General features: G+C 51.4%; 1 protein-coding gene across 1 annotated transcript in view; it reads right to left on the minus strand.

Annotated features, from left to right (window-relative positions):
• LOC132808879 (uncharacterized) overlaps positions 1 to 25,341 on the minus strand; it is a 56,701-nt gene that overhangs the window by 11,362 nt on the left and 19,998 nt on the right. The window contains exons 5-8 of the mRNA XM_060822299.1: positions 19,155 to 19,205; positions 18,600 to 18,656; positions 18,061 to 18,147; positions 16,446 to 16,569 (exon numbers count right to left, since the gene is read on the minus strand). Of these exons, the coding sequence (XP_060678282.1) occupies positions 16,446 to 16,569; positions 18,061 to 18,147; positions 18,600 to 18,656; positions 19,155 to 19,205 (319 nt within the window). The remainder of the gene's footprint in view (positions 1 to 16,445; positions 16,570 to 18,060; positions 18,148 to 18,599; positions 18,657 to 19,154; positions 19,206 to 25,341) is intronic.

The following is a 25,341-nucleotide window of genomic DNA, read 5'->3' on the forward strand; positions in this document are numbered from 1 at the left end:
TCTCTGGGACCGGGGTGTGTTAGATACACTGTCCTTTCCCCCACTGTCTCTCTGGGACTGGGATGTGTTAGATTCACTCTCCTTTCTCCCTCTCTCTCTCTCTGGGACCGGGGTGTGTTAGATACACTGTCCTTTCCCCTCTCTCTCTCTGGGACCTGGGTGTGTTAGATACACTACCCATTCCCCTTTCTCTGGGAACAGGGTGTGTTAGGTACACTGAACTTCCCCCCCCTCTCTCTCTGGGACCGGGTTGTGTTAGAAACACTGTCCTTTCCCCCCACTCTCTGGGACTAAGGTGTGTTAGGTACACTGACCTTCCCCCCCAACCCACCCACCGCCCATCTCTCTCTGGGACCGCGGTGCGTTAGATACACTGTCCTTTACCCCCCGCTCTCTCTGGGACCGGGGTGTGTTAGATACACTGTCCTTTACCCCCCGCTCTCTCTCTGGGACCGGTGTGTGTTAGATACACTGTCCTTTCCCCCCTCTCTCTGGCACCAGGGTGTGGAAGATACACTGTCCTTTTCCCCCTCTCTCTGGCACCAGGGTGTGGAAGATACACTGTCCTTTTCCCCCTCTCTCTGGCACCAGGGTGTGGAAGATACACTGTCCTTTTTCCCCTCTCTCTCTGGGACTGGGTTGAATTAGATACACCGTCCTTTCCCCAGTCTCTCTTTCTCTGGGACCGGGGTGTGTTAGATACACTGTCCCTTCCCGACCTCTATCTCTGGGACCGGGGTGTGTTAGATACACTGTCCTTTCACCACACTCTCTCTCTGGGACGAGGGTGTGTGAGATACACTGTCCTTTCACCCCTCTCTCTCTCTCTCTTTGGGACCGGGGTGTGTTAGATACACTGTCCTTTCCCCCCCTCTCTCTCTCTGGGACCGGGGTGTGTTAGATACACTGTCCTTTCCCCTCTCTCTCTCTGGGACCGGGGTGTGTTAGATACACTGTCCTTTCCCTCCTCTCTCTGTCTGGGCCAGGGGTGTGTTAGATACACTGTCCTTTCACCCGTCTCTCTCTGGGACCGGGATGTATTAGATACACTGTCCTTTCCCCCATCTCTCTCTCTCTCTCTGGGACCGGGGTGTGTTAGATACACTGTCCTTTCCCCCTCTCTCTCTCTCTGGGACCGGGGTGTGTTAGATACACTGTCCTTTCACCCGTCTCTCTCTGGGACCGGGGTGTGTTAGACACACTGTCCTTTATCCCCCTCTCTCTCTGGGACCGGGGTGTGTTAGATACACTGTCCTTTCCCCTCGCTCTCTCTGGGATCGGGGTGTGTTTGATACACTGTCATTTCCCCCCTCTCTCTCTCTCTCTGCGACCGGACTGTGTTAGATAGACTGTCCTTCCCCCCTCTCTCTCTCTCTGGGACCGGGGTGTGTCAGACTCACTGTCCTTTCCCCCCTCTATCTCTGTGACCAGGGTGTGATAGATACACTGTCCTTTCCCCCACTGTCTCTCTGGGACTGAGATGTGTTAGATTCACTCTCCTTTCTCCCTCTCTCTCTCTCTGGGACCAGGGTGTGTAAGATACACTGTCCTTTCCCCTCTCTCTCTCTGGGACCTGGGTGTGTTAGATACACTACCCATTCCCCTTTCTCTGGGAACAGGGTGTGTTAGGTACACTGAACTGCCCCCCCCCTTCTCTCTCTGGGACCGGGTTGTGTTAGAAACACTGTCCTTTCCCCCCACTCTCTGGGACTAGGGTGTGTTAGGTACACTGACCTTCCCCCCCAACCCACCCACCGCCCATCTCTCTCTGGGACCGCGGTGCGTTAGATACACTGTCCTTTACCCCCCGCTCTCTCTCTGGGACCGGTGTGTGTTAGATACACTGTCCTTTCCCCCCTCTCTCTTGCACCAGGGTGTGGAAGATACACTGTCCTTTCCCCCCTCTCTCTGGCACCAGGGTGTGGAAGATACATTGTCCTTTCACCCGTCTCTCTCTGGGACCGGGGTGTGTTAGATACACTGTACTTTCCCCCGTCTCTCTCTGGGACGAGGGTGTGTTAGATACACTGTCCTTTCCCCCCTCTCTCTCTGGGACGAGGGTGTGTTAGATACACTGTCCTTTGCCCCCTCTCTCTCTCTGGGACGAGGGTGTGTTAGATACACTGTCCTTTCCCCCCTCTCTCTCTGGGACGAGGGTGTGTTAGATACACTGTCCTTTGCCCCCTCTCTCTCTCTGGGACGAGGGTGTGTTAGATACACTGTCCTTTTCCCCCTCTCTCTCTCTGGGACCGGGGTGTGTTAGATACACTGTCCTTTCCCTCCACTCTCTGTCTGGGACCAGGGTGTGTTAGATACTCTGTCCTTTCCCCCCTCTCTCTCTCTGGGACCGTGGTGTGTTAGATACACTGTCCTTTCCCCCTCTCTCTCTCTCTGGGACCGGGGTGTGTTAGATACACTGTCCTTTCCCCCCCTCTCTCTCTCTCTGGGACCGGGGTGTGTTAGATACACTGTCCTTTCCCCCCTCTCTCTCTCTGGGACCGGGGTGTGTTAGATACACTGTCCTTTCCCCCCTCCCCTCTCTCTGGGACCGGGGTGTGTCAGATACACTGTCCTTTCCCCCTCTCTCTCTCTGGGACCGGGGTGTGTTAGATACACTGTCCTTTCCCCCCTCTCTCTCTCTGGGACCGGGGTGTGTTAGATACACTGTCCTTTCCCACCTCTTTCTCTCTGGGACTGGGGTGTGTTAGATACACTGTCCTTTCCACCCTCTCTCTCTGGGGCTGGGGTGTGTTAGATACACTGTCCTTTTCCCCCCCCTCTCTCTCTGGGACCGGGGTGTGTTAGATACACTGTCCTTTTCCTCCTCTCTCTCTCTCTGGGACCGGGGTGTGTTAGATACACTGTCCTTTCCCCCTCTCTCTCTCTGGGACCGGTGTGTGTTAGATACACTGTCCTTTGCCCCCTCTCTCTCTCTGGGACCGGGGTGTGTTAGATACACTGTCCTTTCCCCCCTCTCTCTCTCTGGGACCGGGGTGTGTTAGATACACTGTCCTTTCCCCCTCTCTCTCTCTGGGACCGGGGTGTGTTAGATACACTGTCCTTTCCCCCCTCTCTCTCTCAGGGACTGAGGTGTGTTAGATACACTGTCCTTTCCCCACTCTCTCTCTCTGGGACCGGGGTGTGTTAGATACACTGTGCTTTCCCCTCTCTCTCTCTCTGGGACCGGGGTGTGTTAGATACACTGTCCTTTCCCCTCTCTCTCTCTCTGGGACCGGGGTGTGTTAGATACACTGTCCTTTCCCCCCTCTCTCTCTGGGACCGGGGTGTGTTAGATACACTGTCCTTTCCCTCCTCTCTCTGGGACCGGGGTGTGTTAGATACACTGTCCTTTCCCCCATCTCTCTCTCTCTCTCTCTGGGACCGGGGTGTGGTAGATACACTGTCCTTTCCCCCTCTCTCTCTCTCTGGGACCGGGGTGTGTTAGATACACTGTCCTTTCCCCTCTCTCTCTCTCTGGGACCGGGGTGTGTTAGATACACTGTCCTTTCCCCCTCTCTCTCTCTCTGGGACCGGGGTGTGTTAGATACACTGTCCTTTCCCCCATCTCTCTCTCTCTCTCTCTGGGACCGGGGTGTGGTAGATACACTGTCCTTTCCCCCTCTCTCTCTCTCTGGGACCGGGGTGTGTTAGATACACTGTCCTTTCCCTCCTCTCTCTGTCTGGGACCGGGGTGTGTTAGATACACTGTCCTTTCACCCGTCTCTCTCTGGGACCGGGGTGTGTTAGATACACTGTCCTTTCCCTCCTCTCTCTCTCTGGGACCGGGGTGTGTTAGATACACTGTCCTTTCCACCCTCTCTCTCTGGGACGAGGGTGTGTTAGATACACTGTGCTTTCCCTCCTCTCTCTCTCTCTGGGACCGGGGTGTGTTAGATACACTGTCCTTTCCCTCCTCTCTCTGTCTGGGCCAGGGGTGTGTTAGATACACTGTCCTTTCCCCCTTCTCTCTCTCTCTCTGGGACCGGGGTGTGTTAGATACATGTCCTTTCCCCCATCTCTCTCTCTCTCTCTGACCGGGGTGTGTTAGATACACTGTCCTTTCCCTCCTCTCTCTCTCTGGGACCGGGGTGTGTTAGATACACTGTCCTTTCCCCCCTCTCTCTCTGGGACAAGGGTGTGTTAGATGCACTGTCCTTTCCCCCCTCTCTCTCTGGGACGAGGGTGTGTTAGATACACTGTCCTTTCCGCCCTCTCTCTCTCTGGGACGAGGGTGTGTTAGATACACTGTCCTTTCCCCCCAACTCTCTCTGGGACGAGGGTGTGTTAGATACACTGTCCTTTCCCCCTCTCTCTCTGGGACGAGGGTGTGTTTGATACACTGTCCTTTCCCCCCCACTCTCTCTGGGACGAGGGTGTGTTAGATACACTGTCCTTTCCCCCTCTCTCTCTCTCTGGGACCGGGGTGTGTTAGATACACTGTCCTTTCCCCCCTCTCTCTCTCTGGGACCGGGGTGTGTTAGATACACTGTCCTTTCCCCCCTCTCTCTCTCTCTGGGACCGGGGTGTGTTAGATACACTGTCCTTTCCCACCTCTCTCTCTCTGGGACTGGGGTGTGTTAGATACACTGTCCTTTCCCCCCCCTCTCTCTCTGGGACCGGAGTGTTTTAGATACACTGTCCTTTCCCCTCTCTCTCTGGGACCGGGTGTGTTAGATACACTGTCCTTTCACCCGTCTCTCTCTGGGACCGGGGTGTGTTAGATACACTGTCCTTTCCCCCCTCTCTCTCTGGGACCGGGGTGTGTTAGATACACTGTCCTTTCCCCACTCTCTATCTGGGACGAGGGTGTGTTAGATACACTGTCCTTTCCCCACTCTCTCTCACTGGGACCGGGGTGTGTTAGATACACTGTCCTTTCCCCCCTCTCTCTCTGGGACGAGGGTGTGTTAGATACACTGTCCTTTTCCTCCTCTCTCTCTCTGGGACCAGGGTGTGTTAGATACACTGTCCTTTCCCCCTCTCTCTCTCTCTGGGACCGGGGTCTGTTAGATACACTGTCCTTTCCCCCCCTCTCTCTCTCTCTGGGACCGGGTGTGTTAGATACACTGTCCTTTCCCCCCTCTCTCTCTCTGGGACGAGGGTGTGTTAGATGCACTGTCCTTTTCCCCCTCTCTCTCTCTGGGACGAGGGTGTGTTAGATACACTGTCCTTTCCCCCCCCTCTTTCTCTGGGACGATGGTGTGTTAGATACACTGTCCTTTCCCCCCTCTCTCTCTCTGGGACGAGGGTGTGTTAGATACACTGCCCTTTCCCCACACCTCTCTCTGGGACGAGGGTGTGTTAGATACACTGTCCTTTCCCTCCCACTCTCTCTGGGACGAGGATGTGTTCGATACTCTGTCCTTTCCCCCCTCTCTCTCTGGGACCGTGTGTGTTAGATACACTGTCCTTTCCCCCCCTCTCTCTCTCTGGGACCGGGGTGTGTTAGATACACTGTCCTTTCCCCCCCTCTCTCTCTCTCTGGGACCGGGGTGTGTTAGATACACTGTCCTTTCCCCCCTCTCTCTCTCTGGGACCGGGGTGTGTTAGATACACTGTCCTTTCCCCCTCTCTCTCTCTGGGACCGGGGTGTGTTAGACACACTGTCCTTTCCCACCTCTCTCTCTCTGGGACCGGGGTGTGTTAGATACACTGTCCTTTCCCCGCTCTCTCTCTCTGGGACCGGGGTGTGTTAGGTACACTGTCCTTTCCCCTCTCTCTCTCTCTGGGACCGGGGTGTGTTAGATACACTGTCCTTTCCCCCTCTCTCTCTCTGGGACCGGGGTGTGTTAGATACACTGTCCTTTCCCCCTCTCTCTCTCAGGGACTGGCGTGTGTTAGATACACTGTCCTTTCCCCCCCTCTCTCTCTCTGGGACCGGGGTGTGTTAGATACACTGTCCTTTCCCCTCTCTCTCTCTCTGGGACCGGGGTGTGTTAGATACACTGTCCTTTCCCCCTCTCTCTCTCTGGGACCGGGGTGTGTTAGATTCACTGTCCTTTCCCCCCTCTCTCTCTCAGGGACCGAGGTGTGTTAGATACACTGTCCTTTCCCCACTCTCTCTCTCTGGGACCGGGGTGTGTTAGATACACTGTCCTTTCCCCTCTCTCTCTCTCTGGGACCGGGGTGTGTTAGATACACTGTCCTTTCCCCCCTTTCTCTCTCAGGGACCGAGGTGTGTTAGATACACTGTCCTTTCCCCCCCTCTCTCTCTGGGACCGGGTGTGTTAGATACACTGTCCTTTCCCCCTCTCTCTCTGGGACCGGGTGTGTTAGATACACTGTCCTTTCCCCTCTCTCTCTCTCTGGGACCGGGGTGTGTTAGATACACTGTCCTTTCCCCCCTCTCTCTCTCTGGGACCGGGGTGTGTTAGATACACTGTCCTTTCCCCCCTCTCTCTCTCTGGGACCGGGGTGTGTTAGATACACTGTCCTTTCCCCCTCTCTCTCTCTCTGGGACCGGGGTGTGTTAGATACACTGTCCTTTCCCCCCTCTCTCTCTCTGGGACCGGGGTGTGTTAGATACACTGTCCTTTCCCCCTCTCTCTCTCCCTGGGACCGGGGTGTGTTAGATACACTGTCCTTTCCCCCTCTCTCTCTCTGGGACCGGGGTGTGTTAGATACACTGTCCTTTCCCCCTCTCTCTCTGGGACCGGGGTGTGTTAGATACACTGTCCTTTCCCCCTCTCTCTCTGGGACCGGGGTGTGTTAGATACACTGTCCTTTCCCCTCTCTCTCTCTCTGGGACCGGGGTGTGTTAGATACACTGTCCTTTCCCCCTCTCTCTCTCTGGGACCGGGGTGTGTTAGATACACTGTCCTTTCCCCCTCTCTCTCTCTGGGACCGGGGTGTGTTAGATACACTGTCCTTTCCCCCCTCTCTCTCTCTGGGACCGGGGTGTGTTAGATACACTGTCCTTTCCCCCCCCTCTTTCTCTGGGACGAGGGTGTGTTAGATACACTGTCCTTTCCCCCCTCTCTCTCTGGGACGAGGGTGTGTTAGATACACTGTCCTTTCCCCCCACCTCTCTCTGGGACGAGGGTGTGTTAGATACACTGTCCGTTCACCCCTCTCTCTCTCTCTCTTTGGGACCGGAGTGTGTTAGATACACTGTCCTTTCCCCCCCTCTCTCTCTCTGGGACCGGAGTGTGTTAGATACACTGTCCTTTCCCTCCTCTCTCTGTCTGGGCCAGGGGTGTGTTAGATACACTGTCCTTTCACCCGATCTCTCTGGGACGAGGGTGTGTTAGATGCACTGTCCTTTCCCCCTTCTCTCTCTCTCTCTGGGACCGTGGTGTGTTAGATACATGTCCTTTCCCCCATCTCTCTCTCTCTCTCTCTGGGACGAGGGTGTGTTAGATACACTGTCCTTTCCCCCCCACTCTCTCTGGGACGAGGGTGTGTTAGATACTCTGTCCTTTCCCCCCTCTCTCTCTCTGGGACCGTGGTGTGTTAGATACACTGTCCATTCCCCCTCTCTCTCTCTCTGGGACCGGGGTCTGTTAGATACACTGTCCTTTCCCCCGCTCTCTCTCTCTCTGGGACCGGGGTGTGTTAGATACACTGTCCTTTCCCCCCTCTCTCTCTCTGGGACGAGGGTGTGTTAGATACACTGTCCTTTTCCCCCTCTCTCTCTCTGGGACCGGGGTGTGTTAGATACACTGTCCTTTCCCCCCCTCTCTCTCTCTCTGGGACCGGGGTGTGTTAGATACACTGTCCTTTCCCCCCTCTCTCTCTCTGGGACCGGGGTGTGTTAGATACACTGTCCTTTCCCCCCTCTCTCTCTCTGGGACCGGGGTGTGTTAGACACACTGTCCTTTCCCACCTCTCTCTCTCTGGGACCGGGGTGTGTTAGATACACTGTCCTTTCCCCGCTCTCTCTCTCTGGGACCGGGGTGTGTTAGGTACACTGTCCTTTCCCCTCTCTCTCTCTCTGGGACCGGGGTGTGTTAGATACACTGTCCTTTCCCCCCTCTCTCTCTCAGGGACTGGCGTGTGTTAGATACACTGTCCTTTCCCCCCTCTCTCTCTCTGGGACCGGGGTGTGTTAGATACACTGTCCTTTCCCCCTCTCTCTCTCTCTGGGACCGGGGTGTGTTAGGTACACTGTCCTTTCCCCCCTCTCTCTCTCTGGGACCGGGGTGTGTTAGATTCACTGTCCTTTCCCCCCTCTCTCTCTCAGGGACCGAGGTGTGTTAGATACACTGTCCTTTCCCCACTCTCTCTCTCTGGGACCGGGGTGTGTTAGATACACTGTCCTTTCCCCTCTCTCTCTCTCTGGGACCGGGGTGTGTTAGATACACTGTCCTTTCCCCCCTTTCTCTCTCAGGGACCGAGGTGTGTTAGATACACTGTCCTTTCCCCCCCTCTCTCTCTGGGACCGGAGTGTGTTAGATACACTGTCCTTTCCCCCTCTCTCTCTGGGACCGGGGTGTGTTAGATACAGTGTCCTTTCCCCCTCTCTCTCTGGGACCGGGGTGTGTTAGATACACTGTCCTTTCCCCCCTCTCTCTCTCTGGGACCGGGGTGTGTTAGATACACTGTCCTTTCCCCTCTCTCTCTCTCTGGGACCGGGGTGTGTTAGATACACTGTCCTTTCCCCCCTCTCTCTCTCTGGGACCGGGGTGTGTTAGATACACTGTCCTTTCCCCTCTCTCTCTCTCCCTGGGACCGGGGTGTGTTAGATACACTGTCCTTTCCCCCCTCTCTCTCTCTGGGACCGGGGTGTGTTAGATACACTGTCCTTTCCCCCTCTCTCTCTGGGACCGGGGTGTGTTAGATACACTGTCCTTTCCCCCCTCTCTCTCTCTGGGACCGGGGTGTGTTAGATACACTGTCCTTTCCCCTCTCTCTCTCTCTGGGACCGGGGTGTGTTAGATACACTGTCCTTTCACCCGTCTCTCTCTGGGACCGGGGTGTGTTAGATACACTGTCCTTTCCCCCCTCTCTCTCTGGGACCGGGGTGTGTTAGATACACTGTCCTTTCCCCCCCCTCTTTCTCTGGGACGAGGGTGTGTTAGATACACTGTCCTTTCCCCCCTCTCTCTCTGGGACGAGGGTGTGTTAGATACACTGTCCTTTCCCCCCACCTCTCTCTGGGACGAGGGTGTGTTAGATACACTGTCCGTTCACCCCTCTCTCTCTCTCTCTTTGGGACCGGAGTGTGTTAGATACACTGTCCTTTCCCCCCCTCTCTCTCTCTGGGACCGGGGTGTGTTAGATACACTGTCCTTTCCCTCCTCTCTCTGTCTGGGCCAGGGGTGTGTTAGATACACTGTCCTTTCACCCGATCTCTCTGGGACGAGGGTGTGTTAGATGCACTGTCCTTTCCCCCTTCTCTCTCTCTCTCTGGGACCGTGGTGTGTTAGATACATGTCCTTTCCCCCATCTCTCTCTCTCTCTCTCTGGGACGAGGGTGTGTTAGATACACTGTCCTTTCCCCCCCACTCTCTCTGGGACGAGGGTGTGTTAGATACTCTGTCCTTTCCCCCCTCTCTCTCTCTGGGACCGTGGTGTGTTAGATACACTGTCCATTCCCCCTCTCTCTCTCTCTGGGACCGGGGTCTGTTAGATACACTGTCCTTTCCCCCGCTCTCTCTCTCTCTGGGACCGGGGTGTGTTAGATACACTGTCCTTTCCCCCCTCTCTCTCTCTGGGACGAGGGTGTGTTAGATACACTGTCCTTTTCCCCCTCTCTCTCTCTGGGACGAGGGTGTGTTAGATACACTGTCCTTTCCCTCCCCTCTTTCTCTGGGACGATGGTGTGTTAGATACACTGTCCTTTCCCCCCTCTCTCTCTCTGGGACGAGGGTGTGTTAGATACACTGCCCTTTCCCCACACCTCTCTCTGGGACGAGGGTGTGTTAGATACACTGTCCTTTCCCCCCCACTCTCTCTGGGACGAGGATGTGTTCGATACTCTGTCCTTTCCCCGCTCTCTCTCTCTGGGACCGTGGTGTGTTAGATACACTGTCCTTTCCCCCTCTCTCTCTCTCTGGGACCGGGGTGTGTTAGATACACTGTCCTTTCCCCCCTCTCTCTCTCTGGGACCGGGGTGTGTTAGATACACTGTCCTTTCCCCTCTCTCTCTCTCTGGGACCGGGGTGTGTTAGATACACTGTCCTTTCACCCGTCTCTCTCTGGGACCGGGGTGTGTTAGATACACTGTCCTTTCCCCCCTCTCTCTCTGGGACCGGGGTGTGTTAGATACACTGTCCTTTCCCCCCCCTCTTTCTCTGGGACGAGGGTGTGTTAGATACACTGTCCTTTCCCCCCTCTCTCTCTGGGACGAGGGTGTGTTAGATACACTGTCCTTTCCCCCCACCTCTCTCTGGGACGAGGGTGTGTTAGATACACTGTCCGTTCACCCCTCTCTCTCTCTCTCTCTGGGACCGGAGTGTGTTAGATACACTGTCCTTTCCCCCCCTCTCTCTCTCTGGGACCGGGGTGTGTTAGATACACTGTCCTTTCCCTCCTCTCTCTGTCTGGGCCAGGAGTGTGTTAGATACACTGTCCTTTCACCCGATCTCTCTGGGACGAGGGTGTGTTAGATGCACTGTCCTTTCCCCCTTCTCTCTCTCTCTCTGGGACCGTGGTGTGTTAGATACATGTCCTTTCCCCCATCTCTCTCTCTCTCTCTCTGGGACGAGGGTGTGTTAGATACACTGTCCTTTCCCCCCCACTCTCTCTGGGACGAGGGTGTGTTAGATACTCTGTCCTTTCCCCCTCTCTCTCTCTGGGACCGTGGTGTGTTAGATACACTGTCCATTCCCCCTCTCTCTCTCTCTGGGACCGGGGTCTGTTAGATACACTGTCCTTTCCCCCGCTCTCTCTCTCTCTGGGACCGGGGTGTGTTAGATACACTGTCCTTTCCCCCCCTCTCTCTCTCTGGGACCGGGGTGTGTTAGATACACTGTCCTTTCCCTCCTCTCTCTGTCTGGGCCAGGGGTGTGTTAGATACACTGTCCTTTCACCCGATCTCTCTGGGACGAGGGTGTGTTAGATGCACTGTCCTTTCCCCCTTCTCTCTCTCTCTCTGGGACCGTGGTGTGTTAGATACATGTCCTTTCCCCCATCTCTCTCTCTCTCTCTCTGGGACGAGGGTGTGTTAGATACACTGTCCTTTCCCCCCCACTCTCTCTGGGACGAGGGTGTGTTAGATACTCTGTCCTTTCCCCCCTCTCTCTCTCTGGGACCGTGGTGTGTTAGATACACTGTCCATTCCCCCTCTCTCTCTCTCTGGGACCGGGGTCTGTTAGATACACTGTCCTTTCCCCCGCTCTCTCTCTCTCTGGGACCGGGGTGTGTTAGATACACTGTCCTTTCCCCCCTCTCTCTCTCTGGGACGAGGGTGTGTTAGATACACTGTCCTTTTCCCCCTCTCTCTCTCTGGGACGAGGGTGTGTTAGATACACTGTCCTTTCCCTCCCCTCTTTCTCTGGGACGATGGTGTGTTAGATACACTGTCCTTTCCCCCCTCTCTCTCTCTGGGACGAGGGTGTGTTAGATACACTGCCCTTTCCCCACACCTCTCTCTGGGACGAGGGTGTGTTAGATACACTGTCCTTTCCCCCCACTCTCTCTGGGACGAGGATGTGTTCGATACTCTGTCCTTTCCCCGCTCTCTCTCTCTGGGACCGTGGTGTGTTAGATACACTGTCCTTTCCCCCTCTCTCTCTCTCTGGGACCGGGGTGTGTTAGATACACTGTCCTTTCCCCCCTCTCTCTCTCTGGGACCGGGGTGTGTTAGATACACTGTCCTTTCCCCTCTCTCTCTCTCTGGGACCGGGGTGTGTTAGATACACTGTCCTTTCACCCGTCTCTCTCTGGGACCGGGGTGTGTTAGATACACTGTCCTTTCCCCCCTCTCTCTCTGGGACCGGGGTGTGTTAGATACACTGTCCTTTCCCCCCCCTCTTTCTCTGGGACGAGGGTGTGTTAGATACACTGTCCTTTCCCCCCTCTCTCTCTGGGACGAGGGTGTGTTAGATACACTGTCCTTTCCCCCCACCTCTCTCTGGGACGAGGGTGTGTTAGATACACTGTCCGTTCACCCCTCTCTCTCTCTCTCTTTGGGACCGGAGTGTGTTAGATACACTGTCCTTTCCCCCCCTCTCTCTCTCTGGGACCGGGGTGTGTTAGATACACTGTCCTTTCCCTCCTCTCTCTGTCTGGGCCAGGAGTGTGTTAGATACACTGTCCTTTCACCCGATCTCTCTGGGACGAGGGTGTGTTAGATGCACTGTCCTTTCCCCCTTCTCTCTCTCTCTCTGGGACCGTGGTGTGTTAGATACATGTCCTTTCCCCCATCTCTCTCTCTCTCTCTCTGGGACGAGGGTGTGTTAGATACACTGTCCTTTCCCCCCCACTCTCTCTGGGACGAGGGTGTGTTAGATACTCTGTCCTTTCCCCCCTCTCTCTCTCTGGGACCGTGGTGTGTTAGATACACTGTCCATTCCCCCTCTCTCTCTCTCTGGGACCGGGGTCTGTTAGATACACTGTCCTTTCCCCCGCTCTCTCTCTCTCTGGGACCGGGGTGTGTTAGATACACTGTCCTTTCCCCCCTCTCTCTCTCTGGGACGAGGGTGTGTTAGATACACTGTCCTTTTCCCCCTCTCTCTCTCTGGGACGAGGGTGTGTTAGATACACTGTCCTTTCCCTCCCCTCTTTCTCTGGGACGATGGTGTGTTAGATACACTGTCCTTTCCCCCCTCTCTCTCTCTGGGACGAGGGTGTGTTAGATACACTGCCCTTTCCCCACACCTCTCTCTGGGACGAGGGTGTGTTAGATACACTGTCCTTTCCCCCCCACTCTCTCTGGGACGAGGATGTGTTCGATACTCTGTCCTTTCCCCGCTCTCTCTCTCTGGGACCGTGGTGTGTTAGATACACTGTCCTTTCCCCCTCTCTCTCTCTCTGGGACCGGGGTGTGTTAGATACACTGTCCTTTCCCCCCCTCTCTCTCTCTCTGGGACCGGGGTGTGTTAGATACACTGTCCTTTCCCCCCTCTCTCTCTCTGGGACCGGGGTGTGTTAGATACACTGTCCTTTCCCCCCTCTCTCTCTCTGGGACCGGGGTGTGTTAGACACACTGTCCTTTCCCACCTCTCTCTCTCTGGGACCGGGGTGTGTTAGATACACTGTCCTTTCCCCGCTCTCTCTCTCTGGGACCGGGGTGTGTGAGGTACACTGTCCTTTCCCCCCCTCTCTCTCTGGGACCGGGGTGTGTTAGATACACTGTCCTTTCCCCTCTCTCTCTCTCTGGGACCGGGGTGTGTTAGATACACTGTCCTTTCCCCCCTCTCTCTCTCAGGGACCGAGGTGTGTTAGATACACTGTCCTTTCCCCACTCTCTCTCTCTGGGACCGGGGTGTGTTAGATACACTGTCCTTTCCCCTCTCTCTCTCCCTGGGACCGGGGTGTGTTAGATACACTGTCCTTTCCCCCCTCTCTCTCTCTGGGACCGGGGTGTGTTAGATACACTGTCCTTTCCCCCCTCTCTCTCTGGGACCGGGGTGTGTTAGATACACTGTCCTTTCCCCCTCTCTCTCTGGGACCGGGGTGTGTTAGATACACTGTCCTTTCCCCCCTCTCTCTCTCTGGGACCGGGGTGTGTTAGATACACTGTCCTTTCCCCTCTCTCTCTCTCTGGGACCGGGGTGTGTTAGATACACTGTCCTTTCACCCGTCTCTCTCTGGGACCGGGGTGTGTTAGATACACTGTCCTTTCCCCCCTCTCTCTCTGGGACGAGGGTGTGTTAGATACACTGTCCTTTCCCCCCACCTCTCTCTGGGACGAGGGTGTGTTAGATACACTGTCCGTTCACCCCTCTCTCTCTCTCTCTTTGGGACCGGAGTGTGTTAGATACACTGTCCTTTCCCCCCCTCTCTCTCTCTGGGACCGGGGTGTGTTAGATACACTGTCCTTTCCCTCCTCTCTCTGTCTGGGCCAGGGGTGTGTTAGATACACTGTCCTTTCACCCGATCTCTCTGGGACGAGGGTGTGTTAGATGCACTGTCCTTTCCCCCTTCTCTCTCTCTCTCTGGGACCGTGGTGTGTTAGATACATGTCCTTTCCCCCATCTCTCTCTCTCTCTCTCTGGGACCGGGGTGTGTTAGATACACTGTCCTTTCCCCCCCTCTCTCTCTCTGGGACCGGGGTGTGTTAGATACACTGTCCTTTCCCTCCTCTCTCTCTCTCTGGGACCGGAGTGTGTTAGATACACTGTCCTTTCCCCCCTCTCTCTCTGGGACGAGGGTGTGTTAGATGCACTGTCCTTTCCCCCCTCTCTCTCTGGGACGAAGGTGTGTTAGATACACTGTCCTTTCCCCCCTCTCTCTCTCTGGGACGAGGGTGTGTTAGATACACTGTCCTTTCCCCCCCACTCTCTCTGGGACGAGGGTGTGTTAGATACACTGTCCTTTTCCTCCTCTCTCTCTCTCTGGGACCAGGGTGTGTTAGATACACTGTCCTTTTCCCCCCTCTCTCTCTCTCTCTGGGACCGGGGTGTGTTAGATACACTGTCCTTTCCCCCCTCTCTCTCTCTGGGACGAGGGTGTGTTAGATACACTGTCCTTTCCCCCCCACTCTCTCTGGGACGAGGGTGTGTTAGATACTCTGTCCTTTCCCCCCTCTCTCTCTCTGGGACCGTGGTGTGTTAGATACACTGTCCTTTCCCCCTCTCTCTCTCTCTGGGACCGGGGTCTGTTAGATACACTGTCCTTTCCCCCCCTCTCTTTCTCTCTGGGACCGGGGTGTGTTAGATACACTGTCCTTTCCCCCCTCTCTCTCTCTGGGACCGGGGTGTGTTAGATACACTGTCCTTTCCCCCCTCTCTCTCTCTGGGACCGGGGTGTGTTAGATACACTGTCCTTTCCCACCTCTCTCTCTCTGGGACTGGGGTGTGTTAGATACACTGTCCTTTCCCCCCTCTCTCTCTGGGACCGGGGTGTGTTAGATACACTGTCCTTTCCCCCTCTCTCTCTGGGACCGGAGTGTGTTAGATACACTGTCCATTCCCCTCTCTCTCTCTCTGGGACCGGGGTGTGTTAGATACACTGTCCTTTCCCCCCTCTCTCTCTGGGACCGGGGTGTGTTAGATACACTGTCCTTTCCCCACTCTCTCTCTGGGACGAGGGTGTGTTAGATACACTGTCCTTTTCATCCTCTCTCTCTCTCTGGGACCGGAGTGTGTTAGATACACTGTCCTTTCCCCCCTCTCTCTCTCTGGGACCGGGGTGTGTTAGATACACTGTCCTTTCCCCCCTCTCTCTGGGACCGGGGTGTGTTAGATACACTGTCCTTTACCCCCTCTCTCTGGGACCGGGGTGTGTTAGATACACTGTCCTTTTCCCCCTCTCTCTCTGGGACGAGGGTGTGTTAGATACACTGTCCTTTTCCTCCTCTCTCTCTCTCTGGGACCGGGGTGTGTTAGGTACACTGTCCTTTTCCCCCCTCTCTCTCTCTCTGGGACCGGGGTGTGTTAGATACACTGTCCTTTCCCCACTCTCACTCTCTGGGACCGGGGTGTGTTAGATAAACTGTCCTTTCCCCCCTCTCTCTCTGGGACCGGGGTGTGTTAGATACACTCCTTTTCCTCCTCTCTCTCTCTCTGGGACCGGGGTGTGTTAGATACACTGTCCTTTCCCCCCTCTCTCTCTCTGGGACCGGGGTGTGTTAGATACACTGTACTTTCCCCCCTCTCTCTCTGGGACGAGGGTGTGTTAGATACACTGTCCTTTCCCCCTCTCTCTCTGGGACGAGGGTGTGTTAGATACACTGTGCTTTCCCTCCTCTCTCTCTCTCTGGGACCGGGGTGTGTTAGATACACTGTCCTTTCCCCCCTCTCTCTCTGGGACGAGGGTGTGTTAGATACACTGTCCTTTCCCCCCTCTCTCTCTCTGGGACGAGGGTGTGTTAGATACACTGTCCTTTCCCCCCTCTCTCACTCTGGGACGAGGGTGTGTTAGATACACTGTCCTTTCCCCCCGCTCTTTCTCTGGGACGAGGGTGTGTTAGGTACACTGTCCTTTCCCCCCCCTCTCTCTGGGACCGGAGTGTGTTAGATACACTGTCCTTTCCCTCCTCTCTCTCTCTGGGCCCGGGCTGTGTTAGATACACTGTCCTTTCCCCCCTCTCTCTCTGGGACAGGGGTGTGTTAGATACACTGTCCTTTCCCCCCTCTCTCTCTGGGACCGGGGTGTGTTAGATACACTGTCCTTTCCCCCCTCTCTCTCTGGGCCCGGGGTGTGTTAGATACACTGTCCTTTTCCCCCTCTCTCTCTCTGGGACCGGGGTGTGTTTGATACACTGTCCTTTCCCCCTCTCTCTCTGGGACCGGGGTGTGTTAGATACACTGTCCGTTTCCACAATGTGTGATGCACAGAATGTTATATTCTCGCAATGAATTCCGTGACATGTGTAAAAAGAATCCCTAAAAAGATACCTTTCCAGCATCCGGTGGTACTTTTCCTGATTCCTTCTCCAGGATTTGGCAAAAGAAAGCATTCACACATTGAGAGCTGCTCCAGCAGTGAAACACAGTATTGGGAGTCCAGCCTATGAATTTTCTGCACACACAAGTTTGAAAATCTCAGGCTTACACACACTGTCACTCAGTAACACCTCTCCCCCCCAGTGCCCTGTGTTCCTGACTGTATCCCTACTGATGTTAATCCAGCTCCCTCACACTGTCACTCAGTAACCCCTCTCCCCCCCAGTGCCCTGTGTTCCTGACTGTATCCCTACTGATGTTAATCCAGCTCCCTCACACTGTCACTCAGTAACCCCTCTCCCTCCCAGGGCCCTGTGTTACTGACTGTATCCCTACTGGTGTTAATCCAGCTCCCTCACACTGTCCCTCAGTAACCCCTCTCCCCCCCAGCGCCCTGTGTTACTGACTGTATCCCGACTGATGTTAATCCAGCTCCCTCACACTGTCACTCAGTCACCCTTCTCCCCCCCAGTGCCCTGTGTTACTGACTGTATCCCTACTGATGTTAATCCAGCTCCCTCACACTGTCACTCAGTAACCCTCTCCCCCCCCCCAGTGCCCTGTGTTACTGACTGTATCCCTACTGATGTTAATCCAGCTCCCTCACACTGTCACTCAGTAACCCCTCTCCCCCCCAGTGCCCTGTGTTACTGACTGTATCCCTACTGATGTTAATCCAGCTCCCTCACACTGTCACTCAGTAACCCCTCTCCCCCCCAGCGCCCTGTGTTACTGACTGTATCCCTACTGATGTTAATCCAGCTCCCTCACACTGTCCCTCAGTAACTCCTCTCCCCCTCAGCGCCCTGTGTTACTGACTGTATCCCTACTGATGTTAATCCAGCTCCCTCACACTGTCACTCAGTCACCCCTCTCCCCCTCAGCGCCCTGTGTTACTGACTGTATCCCTACTGATGTTAATCCAGCTCCCTCACACTGTCCCTCAGTCACCCTTCTCCCCCCCCAGAGCCCTGTGTTACTGACTGTATCCCTACTGATGTTAATCCAGCTCCCTCACACTGTCCCTCAGTCACCCTTCTCCCCCCCAGGGCCCTGTGTTACTGACTGTATCCCTACTGATGTTAATCCAGCTCCCTCACACTGTCCCTCAGTAACCCCTCTCCCCCCCAGTGCCCTGTGTTACTGACTGTATCCCTGCTGATGTTAATCCAGCTCCCCCACACTGTCACTCAGTAACCCCTCTCCCCCACCGTGCCCTGTGTTACTGACTGTATCCCTACTGATGTTAATCCAGCTCCCTCACACTGTTATTGACACAAACCACTATAAATGCCGGAGGAATCATCTCAGAAGTGCTTCACAGGAGGCTCCCAAACACTGAGGATGTCACTAGACAGGGGACGAAATGCCTGCCACACAAATTCCCAGCTCGGGGAACAGAACCACAACCACGAGCACCCGAGCTACAAATCTTCTCCCAAACTTTGTTTACCTCACACTGTTTCTCCCTCCCTCAGTGCTGTGAATTGCTGACTTGAGACCATGATGTTGATCTAGCTGCACGTCAATCCTATTCATCTCGTAAAAGCATAGTTTCGGTCTTTACCTTTTCTATCTCCAGCAGATATTCCTTCCCAGAATCCTTGCCGTAATTTTCAGAACCTTCCCAATCTCGTACTAGGATGTCTAGATGCTAGTGAAAGAGAGCAATCCCGGTTAAAGCTGGGCTGTTGCCATGTTGAAGAAATTAACTGTGCATCTAGTCACAGAGGTGGGAGGCTTCAGGTGTGCACTAAGCTTCATGTTTCTGTCCACTTCGGCCACAATGTGTGTGATAAATGAGTGATGGTTGGTGTTTTTCTGTGCTTCAATGCGTGTTTCTGACATTGAGAGAGTATGAGAGTTTCAGGATATGTTTAAAATAAAATTAAATCTCTAGCCCTTCTTACAAATACTGCAATGTGTTTCGTCCGATCTGATAATTAGTCTTGTGGTTTCACATCACTCCAACATTGCTGACCCAGCAAGACTCCTCAGAACGCTGGGTCAGCAGGGAGTGCTCATTAAGAGGAGGTCACAAACTTGTGATGATGTTCCATGAACCAAGACAATACAATGATAACCAGCTCACGCACACGCCGTTACCTGAACAGGATCCAAGTCAAGACCCCCTCCAACCTTTTCAGCCATGTCCAAAAACATCTGGAAAGCAAGGTACAAAACATGTAATCACTGTCCGCTCAATGTTATCACCCTGTTGTATGATCAGCCAACAGGCAGTGACTGACGCCTGGGCATTTCCCGGTTAGTGTGTGAGTGAGGATCAATCTCACACTGGGTGGGGGACAGAAACTATTTCAATGTGGAGGCTGGGAATGAAGCCTGGGCCTTTCCCTGTCTCAGTGTGTGGGTGATAATCAATCCCACACTGGGGGGAGATTACCTCACTCACTGAGGAGGCTGGGAATGAAGCCTGGGCCTTTCCCTGTCTCAGTGTGTGGGTGATAATCAATCCCACACTGGGGAGAGATTACCTAACTCACTGAGGAGGCTGGGAATGAAGCCTGGGCCTTTCCCTGCTTCTGACAACCTGTCTGTATACATTGGACAGTGAAGACTAAGAGGTAACGGATGAACTTGTGTACAGGGACACGTATCGGAAACTCAGGAATTGGTGAAATGCAAATGATGAAACAGCACCTCTAAATATTCCAGGTCTGTCCGATTAATCTTCGAAGCAACATTAAAAATCTGAAAAATTCAAGAGAGAAAGCGATCAGAAGATGTGGAATGAATGATGTCACAGTGTTACAAGAAATACTACATATGACATTGGAGAACTGAAGTTAAAAATCACACAACGGGGGATCCAAGATGGCGGCGACCCAGCAAGTCTGAGTCTATAGTGCTCTTCCCAAGACTTGGGTAAAGTGGGTCACCCACCCCCACCACACTCACCAAATCATTCATAATAGCTGTTAACTTTAAATAGTTGCTTAGTATTACATTTAAATAATCTAATATTTAGTGAAAAATGACCAAAGGGAAGGGAGCCCACAGCTCTCAACAAGTAGGACCCCCTCCCCCACCCTCTCCCTCTCCCTCTCCAGCTGCAGCAGAGGCGTCCACAGCCGCCCCGGGGGACTTACCGACGGTAACAAGCCTTGTGGAGATGATCACCAAGCTGGACGCGAGGAGTCCCGAAATCGAGGAGTCCCGAAATCGATGGGCCTCACTCTCGGCCGCACTGCAGAAGCACGGCCGAGACATCCAGGAACTTGAGCGCCGAGTCGGAGGGGCGGAGTTAAAGGCCGCGACCTCCAAAACTACAGCGCAACCGGCCATGGATCAGGTCCGGGCTCTCGAATAGTGAGTCCGGACCTTAGAAAATCATACTGATGACCTCGATAATTGAGGTCGTCGAAAAATATTCGTTTGCTGGGCCTTCCCGAACGGGAAGAGGAAGGCCAGCTTACAGCATTCCTGGAGCAGTGGCTGCCACAACGTTTAAATCTGCATGCTGGATCAGGCCAGGTAAGGGTGGAATGGGCCTACCGGGTCGCAATACATGGGCTCGGCTCAACCCAGCGCCCACGCCCGGTCCTGTTCCAGCTGCAGAGCTATAGGGAGAGGCAGATGCTCCTAGAAGCTTCTAGAAATCTTGGAAAAGATCCCCAAGCCATGATCTATAAAGGATCCAAGATCATGCTATTCCAGGACTTTTCCCCAGCTCTGGTCCGAAAGAGGAAGGCATTCGATGAGGTGAAGAAGCGTTTAAGGGACTCAAATATTCAGTACTCATTACGCGACCCAGTGATGCTATGCTTTAACCATGAAGGATCCATATATAACTTCGGTTTACCAGAGAAGGCTAAGGAATTCTTGGACTCTCTTAGATAAACTGTAAGAGATAGTGGATGTTGGTTTGCCTTTCCCCCCACTTTGGTCTATATCCCCTCCTTTGTTTTTTTCTTACCTTACTGTTTAGTATTATCATGGGGGGCGGGGAGAGGGATTTGATTTTCTCTCTCCTCCCCCCCCCCCCGGGGTTGTTTTCTTTTATTACTTTATGTATATATGTGAGTATGTATATGTGTGTTTTATATATATATATACACGTTGGGGCGTTTGGTTAATGTGGTGGGGGGAGGTGGTTACCTTATTCTATTTTACCTCTGTCTTTAGGAGCGGGATTGTTTCTCCCGTTATTTTGTATTATTATATTTAAATATTACTTGTTGAGGTTGTAATTTTATAGTTATATATTTATATATGGTATTAACATTCCCAAATATATCCAGGTGTTGGTGTGGGCAGGGGTAGGGTGCTCACTGTTAACTCTAGCTTTGTATTATATCTGAATTCTCCTCATTTTATTGAGGAGCACCTGGGTCAAGGGTGGGGCATTGGTTGGGAGAGGATAAGATGGACTTTTGGAGAGGAAGTGACGCTCCCTGGGAACAAGGGGGAAAATCTCCACTTAGGTCCGTTTTATATTTTTTTTATTTAGAAATAGTTGTTTATTATCCTGTTGTGAGTGTATTAGAGAGCCTTTATTTTTGTAAATTTTATATGCTCTATGCTCAGGATGTTCCAGATAGGGTTTCCCCTCCCGAGGGGTCTCGGATCTGCCCAGATGATTATGGTTGATCAGTCGGTTAAGTGGTGCACCTGGAGTGTCAAGGGGAGTAATTCGCCAGTTAAAAGGAAGAAAATCTTATCAAATCTTAAGAAAGAAAGAGTTGATATAGCTCTCCTACAGGAGACACACCTGTCGGATAAAGAACACTTAAAATTACAACAGGGTGGATTTGATCAGGCCTTTTTTTCTTCTTTTAGCTCAAAAAGCAGGGGAGTTGTTACCCTTGTTCGGAAGGATTTCCCTTTCAAAATCTTAAATCAGATAAAAGACGAATCTGGACGATATATTTTGATTAAAGCCCTCATAACTGGAGAGGAATATGGGATTTTAAATTTGTACTGCCCCCCGGCACACCCCTTTAAATTTATAACGGAAGCTTTTTCAAAATTAATGGCTTTTGGTGCCCATCATACAATTATAGGGGGAGACTTTAATTGTATTATGGATCCGGAAATAGATAGGATTCCCAAGAGTGCTGCAGGAGTATCTCCCAGATCCAGACAATTGGCGGATCTGAATAAAGAATTAGGATTGGTAGATGTATGGAGATGTCTTCATCCACAGGGCAGAGATTTTTCTTTCTACTCTAATCCACATAAATGTCATACCAGAATTGATATGTTTTTGCCCCCTCGATTTTTAAAAATTCCATGTCATCCTGTAAAATAGGTTCTATAGCAATTTCCGACCACGCTGCTGTATATATGGAAACTAAGGCGAGGAACAATGGGACATCCGCTCAGCATTGGCGTATGGACCCCTTCCTGATGAAAGATAGTAAATTTGTAAAGTATTTCTCTCAAGAATTTAAAACTTTTTTAGAAATTAATTCAGGTACGGCTAGCAACCCATCAATGATGTGGGAGACCATCAAAGCTTACGCACGAGGTTTGATCATCTCCTACTCAGCAACCCAGAAAAAAATTGAAGGGAGAACAACAGCGTCTGCTCGAAGCACGCTTAAAAGCAGCTGAAACAGCGTACGCTGATAGACCTTCTATTATAAAATTGCAAAGGATTACGGCTCTTAGGACAGCTCTAAACACTACACTTACTCAAACGGCTAAGAGGGAAATATTATTTGCAAAACAAAGGTTATATGAATATGGCGATAAACCGGGTAGATACTTAGCATTTCTTGCAAAGAGAAAAAGGCCCCTCAGACTATTACATCTATCAAGGAAAGTACAGGTATTTTGACTCATGATCATAAAAAGATTAATGCGATCTTTAGAGAATTTTATTCTGAGTTATATAAATCGCAGGATTGTGAAGATAAGACTAGGAGGATGCAGTCATTTTTGAAAAATTTGACCTTTCCGGGCCTAACTCCGGAGCAGGTATCGGTCCTAAATCCTCCTTCTAACAGTCCAAAAAATACTTGATGCAATTAGGCAACTTCAGAGCGGTAACGCACTGGGCCCAGATGGTTTTCAAGCTGAATTCTATAAAGAATTTACAGGAATATTGGCTGGTCCACTTATGGACATGTATAACTATGCATATAGTCAGGGCTGTCTCCCGCCTTCGCTGAAAGAGGCAAATATCTCTCTTATCCTTAAAAAAGGAAAAGATCCAGAAGATTGTACATCATATAGACCAATATCCTTGCTAAATGTAGATTTTAAAATCCTTTCTAAAACGTTAGCACTGAGACTAGAAAGGGTACTGCCACATATTATAAAGGAGGATCAGACGGGGTTTATTAAGGGCCGTAGATTATCCAATAATATTAGAAGGGTTTTGTATATGATCCAAGCCTGCCATCAGGGAAAGATACCAGGAGTAGTAGTCTCATTAGACGCGGAAAAGGCATTCGACAGGGTTGAATGGTCATATTTGTTTTACACATTGGAAAGGTTTGGCGTTGGACAGGTGTTTACCAAATGGGTCTCAACATTGTATAGTGATCCCAAAGCAGCTGTGGTTACCAATGGATTAGGTTTGGATAGCTTCAATGTGGGTAGGGGCTGCCGTCAGGGATGTCCTCTTTCGCCATTGTTATTTACGCTAATAATTGAACCACTAGCAGAAGCTATACGGACTGATCCTAATATAACGGCCCCAAGGATTGGTACAGGTAAACATAAAATTACCCTTTATGCAGATGATATTCTTTTATTCCTCAGTAATCCTCTGATGTCCGTACCTCACCTAATCCAAGTTATTAATACATTTAGTGCATTCTCAGGCTATAAAAATAATTTTTCAAAATTGGAGGCTATGCCAATGGGTGGCCTTGCTATGACACCCCACTTAGTGGACGGATCCCTTTTTCCCTTTCGTTGGTCCCTGGAGTGCTTCTTATATTTAGGCATTTTTATTACTCCAGTATTTAGTCAGTTGTATAAGGCTAATTTTGTGCATTTACTGGAAAGGATAAGGCAGGACCTCCAGCGATGGGGAGACCTTCCAATTTCCTGGCTGGGTAGAATAGCACTAATTAAAATGAATGTTCTGCCCTGTCTCCTATATCCTATGAGAATGCTCCCGGTGATGCTGCCGAGGATGGCTCTATGTAAATTATATGGTTGGCTGGGTTCCTTTATCTGGAATCATAAACGGCCCCTCATTAAACTGAAGAAGCTACAGCTTCCACAGGCAAGGGGAGGACTGGACTTCCCAGACTTTAGGAAATATCAGTTAAGTTCCCTATTAAGTTACATAGCTGATTGGGTCTTGTCTGATCCACAATCAATCTGGCTGGACATCGAGGCCTCTCAAGTAAAATACCCACTTACTAACCTCTTATTTTCAGACAAGAGGAAAATCATTACAGATCACTGTAAAAACCCCATAATACTAAACACAATTAAGGCTTGGAATATAATGCGGCAAAATTAGGGTAATTTACATAAAACATCCCCCTATGCACCAATAGTAGGGGCATGGGGATTCCAACCGGGGTTTACAGATGCCACTTTTAAACTCTGGAGATCCAGGGGTATCTCATGTTTAGGGGACCTATTTAAAGATGGGATCCTGATGTCTTTTGAACAGCTGCGTCAGAAATTCGGATTACCTAATGGAGACCTCTTTCGATACTTCCAAATTCGAGATTATATACAGAAGAAGACTACGTTATTAGATAGTCTTTATAAATCAGACAGAGAATGTAATGTCCTACGACCAGTGGGGGTATCCTCCGTCAGTACTATTTATCATTTACTACATGATGAAGTATTGGGAGATATGGACAATCTGCTTAAAACATGGGATCAGGATTTGGGGCTAGGAATCTCTATAGAAATGTGGAATGATATTTGGGAAAAAGCTAGAAGAATTACTATCTGTAACAGAACCCAGGCTATCCAGCTGAAGATACTTCATAGGGCCCATATAGCACCGGCTCGATTGGCAAAATTTAAGGCAGGAGCATCTCCAATGTGTCCCAAATGCAAAATAGAGGTGAGCACTCTTGTACATTGCCTATGAACCTGTCATAAGATCTGTCGATATTGGACTAAAGTAGCAAGTACCCTGACAGAAATTTTAGGAACGGAAATTAGGGTGGACCCTGTATCTCTCCTTTTGGGCTTTTCGAACCTCTCATTTCTGGATACGCACGGGAAGAGACTATTTTCTATTCTCTCTTTCTGTGCAAGGAAAAATATTTTGGTAAACTGGGTGGCTGAGGGCCCCCCTGGACTTTCAAATTGGCACAGATTAATTATGGAATGTATTTCCCTTGACTTCCTCACAAATATGGTGCACCGAAAGACTGAATTATTTATAAAATATGGCAGCCCTTCTTGAATTATATAAATGCAGATATTTCGGCCATCCTAACAAGGGCTTTTATTTAGTGAAGATTACAAACCTGGCTGCTCCGGGGCCCCTTAGGAGAGGAATCCCGCTCGAGTACGGGTTTATTATATTTGATGTTAACACATTCCGAGCATGTAAGAGACTTAAATATACACTCTGGTTAGTTGTAGGTTAGATTAGTAGAAAGTTGAGTTTTGTTTTTTTTCTATTTCGGTATTTTTTTTTCCTTTGTTAAATTTTGACTATTGTATATTTGATTTAATTGTATATCAATGTTTGTATTTGAGAGTTTTGTTTATTGTTGTAAACTTGTAAAAATGTTAAATTTCTAATAAAAATATCTTAAAAAAGAAATCACACAACACCAGGTTATAGTCTGACAGGTTTAATTGGAAGCACTAGCTTTCGGATCGCTGCTCCTGCTTCAGGCCGCTAGTGAAGCAGGATTGCCGTGTGTTCCATGTCCCTACTAATCTC

This window comes from Hemiscyllium ocellatum, assembly GCF_020745735.1.
Source record: "Hemiscyllium ocellatum isolate sHemOce1 chromosome 41 unlocalized genomic scaffold, sHemOce1.pat.X.cur. SUPER_41_unloc_35, whole genome shotgun sequence".
Taxonomy (NCBI): Eukaryota; Metazoa; Chordata; class Chondrichthyes; order Orectolobiformes; family Hemiscylliidae; genus Hemiscyllium; species Hemiscyllium ocellatum.